This window comes from Artibeus jamaicensis, unplaced genomic scaffold, assembly GCF_021234435.1.
Source record: "Artibeus jamaicensis isolate MK-2021 breed Jamaican fruit bat unplaced genomic scaffold, CSHL_Jam_final contig_452, whole genome shotgun sequence".
Lineage (NCBI taxonomy): Eukaryota > Metazoa > Chordata > Mammalia > Chiroptera > Phyllostomidae > Artibeus > Artibeus jamaicensis.
This window is the reverse complement of record NW_026521837.1, coordinates 2474094-2489609: the sequence shown is the minus strand read 5'-3', so window position 1 is coordinate 2489609 and position 15516 is coordinate 2474094. Positions and strand designations below refer to the sequence as shown.

At 34.9% G+C, this 15516-nt stretch overlaps 1 protein-coding gene across 9 annotated transcripts in view; it reads left to right on the top strand.

The window, feature by feature from the left end:
- The window catches only part of WDFY3 (WD repeat and FYVE domain containing 3), a 280919-nt gene that overhangs the window by 145197 nt on the left and 120206 nt on the right, over positions 1-15516 (top strand). For all 9 annotated transcript variants that reach the window (XM_053666391.1, XM_053666398.1, XM_053666395.1 and 6 more), the window contains 4 exons: positions 3155-3622; positions 4510-4611; positions 9770-9963; positions 13986-14443. In XM_053666391.1, coding sequence (XP_053522366.1) covers positions 3155-3622; positions 4510-4611; positions 9770-9963; positions 13986-14443 — 1222 coding nt within the window. The remainder of the gene's footprint in view (positions 1-3154; positions 3623-4509; positions 4612-9769; positions 9964-13985; positions 14444-15516) is intronic.

Genomic DNA, 15516 nt, shown 5'->3' with positions numbered 1-15516 from the left:
GACTTCTCTTGTGTTATGATTTATGTTTAAGTCTTTTATCCATCTTAAGTTATTTTTGTATATGGTGTAAGTTGGTGGTTGAGTTTCATTTTTTTTCATGTATCTGTCCAGATCTCCCAACACCATTTATTGAAGAGGCGATCTGTACTCCATTTTATGCTCCTGCTCCCTTTGTCAGATATTAATTGACCATATAGACTTGGGTTTATTTCTGGACTCTCTGTTCTGTTCTATTGATCTATGTGTCTGTTCTCATGCCAGTACCAAACTGTTTTGATTACTGTGGACTTGTAATACAGTTTGATGTCAGGTATTGTGATTCCCTCCTACTTTGTTCTTTCTCAAAATTGCTGCGGCTATTCAGGATCATTTAAGGTTCCATATAAATTTTTGAAATGTTTGTTTTGTATCTGTGTAATATGTCATTGGTACTTTAATAGGGATTGAGTTGAATCTATAATTTCTTTGGGTAGTATGGACATTTTAATGATGTTAATTCTTCCAATCCATGAATGTGGTATATGCTTCCATTTGTTTGTGTTTTCCTTAATTTCCTTCTTCAGTGTTGTATAGTTTTCTGAGTATAGGTCTTTTACCTCCTTGGTTAGGTTTGTTCGTAGGTACTTTATTTTGCTTTTGCTATATCAAATGGGATTTTTTTGCTGATTTCTGTTTCTGGTATTTCATTGTTGGTGTACAAAAAATGCCTTCGATTTCTGAATATTGACTTTATGTCCCGCTGTTTTAACAGATTTACTTATTAGGTGGAGTATTTTGGTGAAGTCTACAGGATTTTCTATGCACACCATCATGTCATCTGCAAACAATGACAGTTTTTCTTCTTCCTTTCCCATTTGGATGCCTTTTATTTGTTTTTCTTGTCTGGTTGCTATGGCTAGGACTTCCAATATTGTGTTGAATATATGTGGTAAAGCAGAAATCCTTCTCTTATTCCTTATCTTAGTGGAAAGCTTTTAGTTTTTGCCCATTAAATATGATGTTGGCTGTAGGTCTGTCATATGTGGCCTTCATTATGTTAAGGAATGTTCCCTCTATTCCCACTTTACTGAGTGTTTTTATCATAAATGGATGCTGTCTCTTATCATATGCTTTTTCTGCATCTATTGATATGATCATGTGATTTTTGTCTTTGCTTTTGTTTATGTGATGTATTTATGTTTATTGACTTGTGAATATTGTTCCTTCTTTGCATCTCTGGGATGAATCCCACTTGGTCATGGTGTATGATCTTTTTATTGTATTCCTAGATGCAGTTTGCCAATATTTTGTTGAGGATTTTAGCATCTATGTTCACCAGTGATATTGGCCTGAATTTTTCTTTCTTTCTTGTGTCTTTATCTGGTTTGGGGTTTAGGATGATGCTGTCTTCATAAAAAGAGTTTGCAGTCTTCCATCTTCTTGGACTTTATGGAATAGTCAAAGAAGGATAGGGGTTAACTCCTCCGTCAATGTTTTTGTAAAATTTTCCTGCGAAACTGTCCAGTCCCAAGCTCTTATGTGCTGGGAGTTTTCTAATTAGTGCTTCAATTTTGTCCATTGTTATCAGTCTGTTCAGGCTTTCTGCTTCTCCATCAGTTTTGGAGGATTATATTTTCCTACAAATATGTCCATTTTACCCTCATTTTCAAATTTCATGGCATATGAAATTTCATAGTAATTTCTTACAATCCTTTGTATTTCTGTGGTATCAGTTGTAATCTCTCCTCTTCAATTTCTGATTTTGTTTATTTGGGTCCCCTCTTTTTTTCTTGATGAGTCTACTTAAAGGCTTGCAGATTTTGTTTATCATTTCAAAGAACCAGCTCCTGGATTTATTTATCCTTAGAATTGTGTTTTTAGTCTCTTTGTCATTTGATTCAGCTCTGATCTTAGTTTTTTCTTCCTTCTACTCACTTTGGGCTTTGTTTGTTGTTGTTCCTCCAGTTCTTATAGATGTGGGATTAGGTTGTTTATTTGCAGTGTTTCTATCTTTTTTAGGTAGGCCTGTATCACTATGAACTTTCCTCTCAGGACTGCCTTCACCATGTACCATAAGTTTTGGGCTGTTGTGAATTCATTTTCATTTTTTTGCCGAAAATTTTTGATTTCTTCCTTCATCTCATTCTTAACTCATTTATTATTTAATAGCATGCTTTTCATTCTCCATGAATTTGAGTGTTTATGAGTTTTTTCCTTGAGGTTGGTTTTTATTTTCAAGCCATTGTGGTTTGAGAAAATGCTTGATTTTATTTGTTTTACTGAATTTGTTAAATCTTGTTTTGTGTTTTACCATGTAGTCTATCTTTGACAATGTTCCATGTGCATTTGAAAAAAAGTGTATTTTTCTTCTTTGGGATAAAAGGTTTTATATATATCAGATAAGTCCATTTGATCTAGGGCATTGTTCAGTGCAGCAATATCCTTGTTGATATTTTGTTCAGAAGATCTATCCGTTTGGGCAGTGTGGTGTTAAAATTCCCTAATATAAGTGTGTTGCTGTCTATGTCTTTCTTAGTTTTTTTTATATATTTGGGTGCTCCTATATTGGGTGCTCCTATATTGGGTGCTGTATGTTTACAATGTTTATGTCTTCTTGGTGGATTCTTCCCTTGAGTATGATGAAGTGACCTTCTGTGTCTCTCTTTATAGCCTTTGTTTTGGAGTCAATTTTGTTTGATATAAGTATTGCTACCCCGGCTTTTTTCCCCATCATTTGATTAGCATATTTCCTCCCAGCACTTCCCTTCTGTCTGGGTAGGTCTTTTGTTCTGTGGTGGGTCTCTTGCAGGCAGCATGTGTATGGGTCCTGTTTTCTTATTCATTCAGCTACTCTGTCTTTTCAGTGGATCATTTAAACATTCATACTCTGAAGCCTGGACCTGTGTGATACGGTTTATTCTCTAAAACTAACTAATGTTTCAATATATGCTATTCTGGAACCAGAATATTTTCAGTGATGCATTGAAAGTTGATTCAGTATTGTTACTTATTTTTAATAAGTGTTTGGACCTGACGAAGAAAAATAGAATATTTTGAAAAACAGGATGTGTGCTTAGTAAATAGTGGATAAATGTTATGATCTGTCTAAATAGACTAGGTTGCCATGATTAAAATATCACATAGCACCTACTTTGTGTTCTTTTTTCTATTTTAGGTCACAGTGTGAGAAACATCCAGGCCTTTGCAGTTCTTCAGAATGCATTTTTAAAAGCAAAAACCAGCTTCCTTGCCCAAATCATCCTTGATGCTATCACAAATATTTACATGGCTGACAATGCCAATTATTTCATCCTAGAGTCACAGCACACGTTGTCACAGTTTGCAGAGAAGATTTCTAAACTCCCAGAAGTACAAAACAAATACTTTGAGATGTTGGAGTTTGTCGTGTTTAGCTTAAATTATATCCCCTGTAAAGAACTTATTAGTGTTAGTATTCTCTTAAAATCTAGCTCTTCTTACCAGTGTAGCATTATTGCAATGAAAACACTTCTTAAGTTTACACGACATGACTACATATTTAAGGATGTGTTCAGAGAAGTTGGCCTTCTAGAGGTCATGGTAAACCTTTTGCACAAATATGCTGCCCTCCTAAAGGATCCAGCTCAGGCACTAAATGAACAAGGTAAAGCATTTTTCATAATTTTATTTTCATTTGACAGAAGGCTTTAGGCAGGGTGTTTTGTTCATGTTTTGCCTTTCATTTGGTTTGAATGACTTACTGATACACATTTTCATAACATCTTTGTGAATATTTCCCAGAGTTAACTTGTTCATTCAACCTCTGCTGGGGAATTGGGGAAGGAGTGGGTAGGTCCTACAACTGTATCACCATGGTGAAAGAGAATTTAAGGTAACAGCTGAGGAAGACATTTATGATCTACGTGACTAGTGCCTACTACCTTTTTTAGAGGGAATTTCAAAAGCTTCTAGAAACAGTTGATATGTTTAGGTGTCTCAATGTTTTTATTAATTACAGAGAGCAATAGATATATATCTTGTGATATGTGCATACACAGTATTATCAAATTTTATAGTTTTCTTCCTTTCTGATAAAGTTGATAAAAGCGTGGTAGTATTTGGCACTTAATTAAGTGCATTGAATGAATTAATACAAGTTAAACAGATAGCACTATTCCTAAACTTTTCTTTCTCTTTGGTGCATTATAATCTAGCATTCTCCTATTGACCTTCTTTGCAAGGAAAACCATATTGAAAAGAATACATTTAAGTTTGATTAACATTTTCCTTTTTAGTATTTGTTAGATAACTGTAACTTTCTAGCCTGGTCAGAATAAAATATGCAAACATGGATTTTTTTTTTCAAACATGGATTTTGACCTTAGTTTTGATAGCTGGTAGACATGTGTATTATTTTTAAAGGTTGTATTATGTCAGTTGTATTAGTGGTAAAAGTAGACATTAAACAAATATTTTTTAATTATTAAAACTGAATCAAGCAAAACATAAGCTTATAACTTTGTGATCTGGACCTTTGATCCTTTTTCCTAGGGGACACAAGAAATAATAGTTCAACTGAAGACCAAAAACACCTGGCTTTGTTAGTTATGGAGACCTTGACAGTGCTTCTTCAAGGATCCAACACAAATGCAGGTAACTAGAAAAGCTAGCTTTGGGAGGATCATATCTCTGGTTATATCTTTCCTAAATATTCTTGCTTCTGAAATACTTTTATCATGTAAGAGAAAACAATATTAATTAAGTAATGGTACTATCATATTTCTAGAAATGCAGTGCTTTTGACCTTTATCAGTATATTAATGACAAAATATATAACAGTGCTATCATTTCAAAGTATGTTCTTATATTTTATTCCTTTTTATTTTTTAAATATATTTTATTGATTATGCCATTACAGTTCTATTTCCCCCCTTCATTCCCCTCTACCCTGCACACCCCTCCCCCACTATTCCCCCTTTTAGTTCATGACCACGTGTCTCAAGTTCTTTAGATTCTATATTTCCCATACTATTCTTGCCCTCCCCCCATCTATTTTCTACCTACCGTCTATGCTACTCATTTTCTGTACCTTCTCTCCCCCTCTCCTCCCACTCCCCTGTTGCTAACCCTCCACATGATCTTTATGTCTATGGTTCTGCTCCTGATCTAGCTGTCCTCTTAGTTTGTTTTTGTTTTAGGTGTGGTTCTTAGTAACTGTGAGTTTGCTGTCCTTTCACTGTTCATCTTTTTTATCTTCTTTTTCTTAGATAAGTCCCTTTAACATTTCATAAAATAAGGGCTTGGTGATGATGAACTCCTTTTTATAGTGTCCCATGTGTTTGAAGTATTCTTTTCTGTATTTTTTTTAATTTACCTAATTCAGACTCTTGATCAAATAACTTTGCTTATTTAAATATTTTCCGACTTCTGGCCAAGATGGAGATGTAAGTAGATACACTTTACGTCCTCGAACAATCAAAAAAAGGACAACAACAAATTTAAAAACAAAAAATAACCAGAACTGCGAGAAAATCAAACTGTATAGAAGTCCGACAACCAAAGAGTTAAAGAGAAAACATCCAGACCAATAAGAGGGGCAGAGCCAGACAGCCAGGGCACAGACAACGCATGGCAAGGTGGCGGCTGGAGGACGGGGGCAGGAGAGGCAACAGCTGGAGGACTGGGTAGTCCCACATTTGCCTGCAGATAAACTTGAGAGGAACAACCGGGGAGCAAGACAGACTGAGCAACTCAGGTTTCCAGCACAGGGTAAGAAAGACTCAAAACCTCTGACTATACAAATCTGTGAGGGTTGCAGCAGCAGGAGAAACTCCTAGCCTCACAAGAAAGTTTGTTGGAGAGACCCACTGGGTCCTAGCACATACACAGACCCACCCACCCAGGAATCAGAACCTGAAGGGCCCAATTTGCTTGTGGAGCAGAGGGAAGTGACTGAAAGCCAGCCTGCCGAGAGCTGAGCAAGGGGCATTGTTCTCTCTCTGACCCCTCCCCCATATAGAGCTTCACAACCCAGCAAACTGGGTTGTTAGTACCTGGCAAATATCTAAGGCTCCACCCTTTACAACATAACAGGTGCACCAAGACAAACAAATATGGCCCAAATGAAAGAACAAATCAAAACTCCCAAAATAGGAGTAAGTGATGAAGAGATAGCCAGCCTATCAGAGTTCGAAACACTGGTCATCAGGATGCTCACAGAAATGGTTGAGTATAGTCGCAAAATGGAGGAAAAAGTGAAGGCTATGAAAAGTGAAATAAAGAAATATATACAGGGAACCAACAATGAAGAGAAGAAAACCTGGGCTCAAATCAATGATTTAAAGCAAAAGGAAGAAATAAATATTCATCCAGAATAGAATGAAGAAACAAGAATTCAAAAAAAATGAGGAGAGGCTTAGGAACCTCTGGGACAGCTTTAAACTTCCCAACATCTGAATCATAGGGGTGTCAGAAGACAAAGAGGAAGAGCAATGTATTGAAAACTGATTTCAAAAAATAATGAAGGAGAACTTCCCCATTCTGGCAAAGGAAATAGACTTTCAGGAAGTCCAGGAAGCTTAGAGTGTCCCAAAGAAGTTGGACCGAAGGAAGCACACACCAAAGCACATCATAATTACATTACCCAAGATTAAAGATGAGGAGAGAATCTTAAAAGCAGCAGTAGAAAAGGAGTCATTTATCTACAAAGGAGCATCGATAAAGCTATCCAAAGGAGCATCTGTAAGACTATCAGCTGATTTCTGAAAAGAGCCCTTATAGGCAAGAAGGGGCTGGAAAGAAGTATTCTAAATCATGAAAGGCAAGAACCTACATCCAAGATTGCTCTATCCAGCAAAGTTTTCATTTAGAATGGAAGGGCAGATAAAATGCTTCCCAGATAAGATCAAGTTCAAGGAGTTCATCATCACCAAACCTTTATTATAGGAAATGTTAAAGGGACTTATCTAAGAAAAAGATGATGATCAAAAATATGAACTGTAAATTAAATAAATAAATATGAACTGTAAAACAACAGTAAACTAACAACTATCAATAACTGAACTCTTAAGCAAACAACTAGAACAGTAATAGAAGCAGAAATGGAGATCATATGGAGGGTTATCGTCAGGGAGGGCAGGAAGGAAATGGGAGGAAAAGGTACAGGGAATAAAAAGCATAAATGATAGATAGAAAATAGACAGAGGGAGGTTAAGAATAGTATAGGAAGTGGAGAAGCCATGAACTTATATGTACGACCCATGGACATGAACTAAGTAAGGGAGGGGAATGCTAGTAGAAGAGCAGGTGGGGGGCAGAGATTAAAGGGGAGGGAAAAAAGTGAGACAACTGTAATAGCAAAATCAATAAAATATACTTTAAAAAATAAATATTTTCTAACATATTTGTTTCATATGGTGGTTTTGTTAATTTTTTAATAGTCCAGTTAGAGTATTATAATTTACAACCTTGGGAAATAATGAAAAATGATTCTCTAATAAAGCTTGCCTTTTTTAAGTAAGCTGGATTTATTAAATCTTTTACTTTATCTTTGGTCTCAACTTGTCTTCAGTCCTTTTCTACCTATGATTAATAGGCAGTCCAAGTGTATTATATAAAATATCAATCTTGCTTTGAAAAAAGATCCTTGAGATTTTCGCCATCATCAGAAACTTATCAGACAACAATGTCAATACAGCTTGAGAGAGGAGAAAGTGACTGGGAGGTGAGTGCAGATGAGTAGGTTGTGCACAGATCATAGAGAGTTTTGTAGGCCTTGCTGAGGAATTTGAATTTATTTTAAGAGTTAGGGATAGCCAAGAATGAACAAACAAATGAATGAACAGAAATGATTGATCGAAGAAGCAAATGCACAAGTGCATGCCTGTGTGCCTGAATGCAGAAGAGCTCAGTATTCAACATGAGTAAAATATATTTTAAGAATAATAATAAAATGAAATATATTGTGTTCCATACACAATACCAGGTGCAAAGATACAATAATTCTTGCCCCAAAAGAATTACAAACTGATGGGGAAAAGATGGAAACATGTAACTGTGTAAGTAATTACGTAAATGCAGTTGGGGCAAATCCCAAGCAAGATGTGGTTGAATGAATTTAATAGTTAAGTCAAATAGAGTGTATGGTGAGGTTTAATGGGTGTGACTTTAACAGGTTATTCATGATATAATGCATAGTCTCCTTATTTCCACTAACTAGGTTTAGTTGGCTGAAATAATCAGAAATGTAATAAGGGTATCTATACTAACAAGAATTTATTGACAAGTTAGCTTTTGGTGACATGTCCCACCGAGAGGGCCCGAACAGTTCTAATGTAGGAGAGTGGAGAGCTTACTCTGTATGACAAAAGTCACTTAACTTTATCTTCCAGACTACCAGACATTTTCACAAAATTTTTTTTCTCATCAACTATCTTCTTCTTGTTATGAAAGATATTACTACCCTGGCTGGCTAAGCTCAGTTGGTTAGAGTATTGTTCGATGTGCCAGGATTGCAGGTTTGATTTCCAGTTTGATTCTTGACTTCAAGAATCAATGAGTGGACCAAGAAATTGATGTTTCTCTGTTTCCCTTCCCTTTTCCTCTCTATTTCTCTCTCTCTCACCCTCTTTGCCCCACTCCCCACACCCTGTCTTCCACCTCCCTTTCTCTCTAAAATCAGTTTTAAAAGTAAAAAATGTTATGAGCCCTATGATTTCAGGCACTTAAAACAATGCTTTGCTCATAGAAATATTAAAAAACATTAGTCATTATGATTATTTCAAGGACACTAACTTGCAACCAGGAAGTGAACATGGTCTGCCATGTGCCAAATCTCAAGCACATAATAACTTATATGCACTTCAATGTTATATAATTCTTAAAAAGTTAGAAAATAGAAAGTCACTAAATAAAGAGGTCAGTGCCTGCTACAGCAAAGTATTCTGATATTTATTTTCTCAGTAAATATTTATGAAACACAAACCAGAAGTTTAAAGGGAGAACAAACATATAAACAAATACTAAGACTGTTTGATATATAAAGTATTATGATAGTGGCATATACAAGGTATCCTAAAAGCATAAAGGATAGAGTGATTAGTTTGGAGAAAATATTAATTGGTGATTTAGATCAGTTGGTCCATTTTTTAAATACTCAGTCATGATATCTGATGTGAGAACAGTATCACTTGTGGCCTGGAACACAGGCTATAGAGCTGGGCTTTCTAGGCATAGATCCTACTCTATCCTTTGTTAGCTCTGTGATCTTGGCCACATTACTCAACTTCTGTATGTTTCATCTCATCTGTACAGTAATAAGGATTAAATAAATCAACTGCATAGAGCATTTGGAGCATTATGGTGACACTTTGTGTGCTTTGCCAACTAAAAAGTTTGATTCCCTGTAATTTTTTTCATCACAGAATAATTATATTTCATTTATTTCTTAATGCTATTTTGGAAGCTTTGTTCAATTTAAATCTCATTTACTTGAGGGTATTGTTCATCTGAAAGCTTTTTACAAAAATTGATTTCAAGTATTTTTCAGCTTAAAGACTTAACAAAAAAATTGGGTCTCTTCATTGTTACCTTTGGAATTTTTTAATGTTCTAGATTTGGAGAATAAAGACATGGTGAATATTAATCTTGCATTTAAGGAAATCTAGAGAAAACTTGCAGGTTTTTTTTCTGACACCATCTCCAGTACAATTTTTTATTATAATTTAACAGGTGAAATAGCTATATAGGTTTTATATGCATTCTGAGTTGCTCTTCATATAAAAATACCAAATTTAATTTTTTTTCTCTCCAGGAATTTTCCGAGAATTTGGAGGTGCAAGATGTGCGCATAATATAGTGAAGTACCCTCAGTGCCGGCAGCATGCCCTGATGATTATCCAGCAGCTGGTGCTCTCTCCAAATGGGGATGATGACATGGGCACTCTCCTGGGGTTGATGCATTCAGCCCCACCAACAGAACTACAGTTGAAGACTGACATTTTAAGGGTAAGTTTGATAAGTGTGTTGTTACTACTCTTTTACTACTAAAATCTGTGGTTATTTTTGAGTGACTTAAAACTATTGTGAACTATTCTTGACATTTTTGTTCTAAAATTATGTCAGAATGGTAATAGCAGAAGAAAAGGCAGCGTCTTTAACTTCGCCTCCGAGGGCCTCAGGACACCATGTTCCTCCCCTCTCGCATCCTCTCCTTGTATCTTCACACTATCCCCGCCACAGATAATCACAGAAATACTGTATTTTGCTGTGTATAATGCATACTTTTTGCCCAAATTTTTGCGGGGAAAATAAGGATGTGCATTATACATGGCTATAATGATTACATGCCATGGGTATAATAATGGGCATCATAATCCCATGTATAATACAAAAACATGGGTACGCACTACACAAAGGAATGCACTATACACAGCAAAATATGGTAATAGCTATTTGCGAGAATCATGTATTTCTTTTTACTGTTGCATTAGTCAGTTGAGAAATTTGCATTTTTTTCTTTATGCTATTGTATATTTTAGCCTTTTTGATTGAGTATAATGACACTTTGAATATGTGTTTTATTTTAAAAGCAAAATTAATCTGACCACAATTTTTCTTTTAGACAAGAAGGAAATCTATATAGCTGTTAATGTCAGGGAACATATATGTATTTGAAGGGATTATTGAGGGGAACAAAACAAGGTGTCTTCAAAAGATCTTAAGATTGCCAGTGTTTTTAACATACATTTTCCTCTTTTCTTGGATTAGATTTTTCTTTTTGATTAAATTTGCAAAAATTGGTAGATAAAGCTAAGGGGTAATTAGCTGGCTGCCCTGTACTTTTAAGGCAGTATTGTTTTGGTAAATGGTAATAACTGACTCAGATTGGGGGTTGGGGGTTGTCCTGATGTGTTACATTTATTAATTTCTATGGTGTAAATATTTGCACTATGACATGTTTCAGGCAGCTAATGTGTTACTGAATGTGGATTGAAAAAAGATATACAATAGCACCCCATTTTATAGTATTGGTTTGCCCAAAAAGTCCATTGCTTTTTTCTGTATGGTGACTATAGTAGGGCTTAGTTATCTTTAACTTAATTCAAAACAATTTTGTTAGATTACATTGTGACAGCTGCCATATCAGCATGCATTTAAAAGAAGCTTACCAAAATTGGTGAATATTTGTGCAGCCATATTAATATTGAAGATGAAAGAAGATACACAACATTTTTGGCATGTTATGCTTTATTGTTTCAAGAAAGGTAAAAATGCAACTGAAATGCAAAGAAGATTTATGCAGTGTATGAAGAAGGTGCTATGACTGATCAAACATGTCAAAAGTGATTTGAAAGTTTCTTGGTACTATTGACATTTTGGCCAAACAAGTATTTGCTGTGGGGCTGTCTTATGCATTGGAAGATGTTTAGCAGCACCCCTGGCCTCCACCAACTAGAAGCCAACAGCAGGAGATAGCTGACATATTCAAAAATATACAAATCAGTAAAAATCTTATTTTATGGAAAAACTGTAGTGGGCTTTTTGGCCAGTCCAGTATCTCAAGAGAACAGTTAATTGCAAAATGTGGGAAATAACTAGGAGACAATGAGTCTTGAGTATTTACTACTTTTGTTTTTAAAGTTATTTAGTTGTAAGATTATAGAACTTAATTTTTATTTATGGTTGTGTTTTAACAACTGGCATACAAAATTCCAAAAATAAAACAGTTGGTTCTCAAGAGCCAGTATGAGCTAGTTCTAGCATTTCACTGCTATGAGGGCATGAAGCAGAATTGGGAGACGGTGAGGAGCATTTGCGGGGTCCCAATTTCAGTTTCCATTTTTGCTACATTTAAAACTGCTTCTCTGTACCCACAGACACAGACCTTTGTAATTTAGCTTGTAGCTCTTTGTGCACAAACCCAACATTCCACGAGATGTAATATTTTATAATTCCGCTGATGTACCAATTTTAATTGTATGCATTATATCTGTGCAAATGTAGGTAATATATAGCCAATGATTTTGTCTAACCACCTAGCATCCACAGCTCATTTTAACTGTGGTGTTTGCTCCATCTGACGGTTACAGATTTCAGCAGGATGTTAAATTATTCATGGTGTTTGAAAGTTTTCAAATATTGAGATTATGTTCTGATAATGTAAGTGGGCCAGTTCTGAAGTGGTAGGAGATAGACTTACCTAGGAGTACATAATATAGAGTGTTGGACTAAAGATTAATAAGCACTGCTTTTCTAACACCTATCATAATTCTAACCTGTAATATGACTTTGTACATCTTACTTTAGCTCTGAACTCACTCTTCTTCATGTATAAAATAATACTTGGTTTCCACCAATGTGTTTTTGAAGATTATGATGGTGATGGGCTTATATGCCAGGTACTTTCCTAATGGTTTTACATTAATTTCCTGTGAAATAAGGTGTTGCTATTGTCTTGCTTATTCTCTTGGTTTCACGTAACAGGAAATTCAGGCACAGAAAGGTTAAGTAACTGACCATGGCAAAATGCTTTTTAATATTGGAGTCAGAATTTCAACCCAGGCATAACTTACTCTGGCCTTTGCATTTAATTTTCAGGCTTAGCTATATGATTTTTTTTGAAGTTATAAAAGCTTGTGTCAGTATGAATTGATATCACAAGTATGAGTACAGTTCATTAAATATGACAAGATATGGAAACTTCATTATGACCATATCTTGTTAAAATGGAAATTTATTAGTTGTAGAATAAAGGAAGAAATACATTGTGTTTTTAAATTTTATTTACATATATATATCACATATTTCCTACCTTTTAAATAATAAAGTATAGGTATATATAATGAAGTCTTAATAATGTCTGAAGCAGTGTATTTCAAAAAAGTAATTAAATATATTAATGTATAGCCTTTCCCTTCTTCAGATGTCATTAGAAATGTGTGAGATATATTAATGAAATGGACTTTTCACATGTAATGGTTATAAACTGGTCTGAAGTAATATTAAATACCCATGGTGTTCCAGAGGCTAAAATAGAGGGAAAAGGAGCCCCTCTATCTGCAAACAGATTTCAAATTGCTGTTTGGAGCAGTAAGGTCAAGGTTAAATGCGTAAGTAGGGCAGTCAGACTACCTGGGTTTAAATCCTCCCTTTGCCGTTGTGTAAGCTGTACTGTCTTTTATCATGTTCAGCCTCAATTCCTCTTATATAAAGCAGGGATAATAATACTGCCTAACACATTTAATGCATAAAGGCACTTAAAGAAGTGCCTAGTACATAGTAAGGGCCCAGTATATAGTCAGTGCCCCATAAATTGTTAGGTAATTTTATAAAATGTTATTTTTAATGTTGAACTAAGATGAAAGTATGACAGTTTAGAAAATAGGTGATAAAATAGATTTTATTTATTTGAACTTCAGGTTTTATTTCTTGCACTTTGATCTTTTATGGAAAAAAGAATTCTTTAGGCCCTCGGGCTCATTTCAGTTTGCAAGAAAGAATGTCTGATGAGAACTGTGAGTTGACTCCTCTTTCCAGAGCATCGGTACATAGCAACTTCATATGAATTGAAATACTTAAGGTCTTGCCTGCCCTGACCATCTATCTGATCCTTTCTAAAATAAATCAGTTTATATACACACACATTTGTAAGTTTTCATGATTCTGTAAAATTGTACCAAATTAAGTATTTTAACTGATTTACCAATACAACTTGGTAAAAATTACTGAATTGATGCCATCAAAGACATAGGAAAATCTTTTCAGCCATGATTTGGATATAGACTTATCAAAAGGAATGTGTGTAGTGTTTTCTAAAAATATCTTTTGATTTTATGGCAGTTTTAAATTAGGAAAATATTTGATATGCTTCACAGGATTGTGTGTTGGTTAAATGACAAAAACTTTAATGTCAGATGTTCACAGAATGGTCTTATATCCCTTGAACATTCCAGTATGACTTTTTTATTTGAATTATAAGATTTTTTATTTGGGTTTTTTGTTTTGTTTTGTTTTTTTGTTCCCCATAGGCCCTCCTTTCAGTTCTTCGAGAAAGCCATCGGTCAAGAACAGTTTTCAGGAAAGTTGGAGGATTTGTGTACATAACGTCCTTGCTTGTTGCTATGGAAAGATCTTTGAGCTCACCACCAAAGAATGGCTGGGAGAAAGTGAACCAGAATCAAGTATTTGAACTTCTCCACACTGTGTTCTGCACATTGACGGCAGCAATGCGATATGAGCCAGCCAACTCTCATTTCTTCAAAACAGAGATTCAATATGAGAAGTTGGCAGATGCCGTTCGATTTCTTGGCTGCTTCTCAGACCTAAGAAAAATAAGTCCAATGAATGTCTTCCCCTCCAATACACAGCCATTTCAAAGACTTTTAGAGGAAGACATAATCTCAATGGACTCAGTTTCACCCACTTTACGGCACTGCAGTAAACTCTTTATTTATCTCTACAAAGTAGCCACAGATTCTTTTGAAAGGTATGACTTTGCTGTGCTCTGAATTAAAGGGTATACTGTGTATGACTTCATCATTAAGGCTTGAATTGTAAGATAACCTGAAGGAAAATGAAAACAAATGAATCTTCTCTCTTAATTACTTGTCTATCACTTTATTTGTGAATATTACTATTGCTTTGATGTTAAGTTTTTCAACATGGACATCTGTGTATTATTTGTAAATCCAGGGTCAGTTAGCTCTTAAAGCACTTAATGAAACAATTTCTACGAAGTTGTCTTTAATGGTAATGTTTATTATAGTTCTCTTTTTCATCTATTGTCAACAATGTTAGGTACATCTGGACTTAGCGATATTAGTCATCAACAGGAGAACATGATTTTGACCATATTTATTTCCAGGCACATGGTATATTCTCAACATACTTCTCAAGAAAATGAAGAAAGCTCCCTAAGAGTCTTTGATAGGTTAAGAGATAATTCAGACTCAGTTGCTCATTCTTCATTAAACAAGTGCTAAGTCATTGTGCTAGGCATTGTGGGTTCAGCTCAGCACAAGACTACTGTGGTCATGGTCATTCTGTAGCTTAAATTCAAACACGTATATAATTACAATAAAGCGTGGTGAAATCTATGATGAGGGCAACCCAGAGTCTAAGGGAGATCATAGGAGTGCCACTTGCCTAAATCACTCACTTCCGTTTTTAAACTGTGTTTTCAATTAAGTTCTCACTTTGAAAGTAATATAAGAGTGATCATGCTGCTAATTTGTCCCAAGCATTATCACTTTTGACAGTTACCATAGTTTTATTTCATGAAGTAAATGAATTGTTTTTATATTGCCCCCGTACATAAAGCAAATAACTGTTGGATAGAGTTTCTGTTAGGTTTTACTATCTTCATTATGAAATATCTACTAGCTGTTTCCCTTTTCCTAATGATATTTAGACCCCTATATTTAAATAGGAAAATAAAAGCGATGTTAGGAAAAATTGTTTTCTAATTTTTCCTATCTTGAAAATAAAAATTCATATAATACTATACATTCATAGGAAACATGGAATAGTTGTGTTCATGGAATAAGCTATTGAATATTA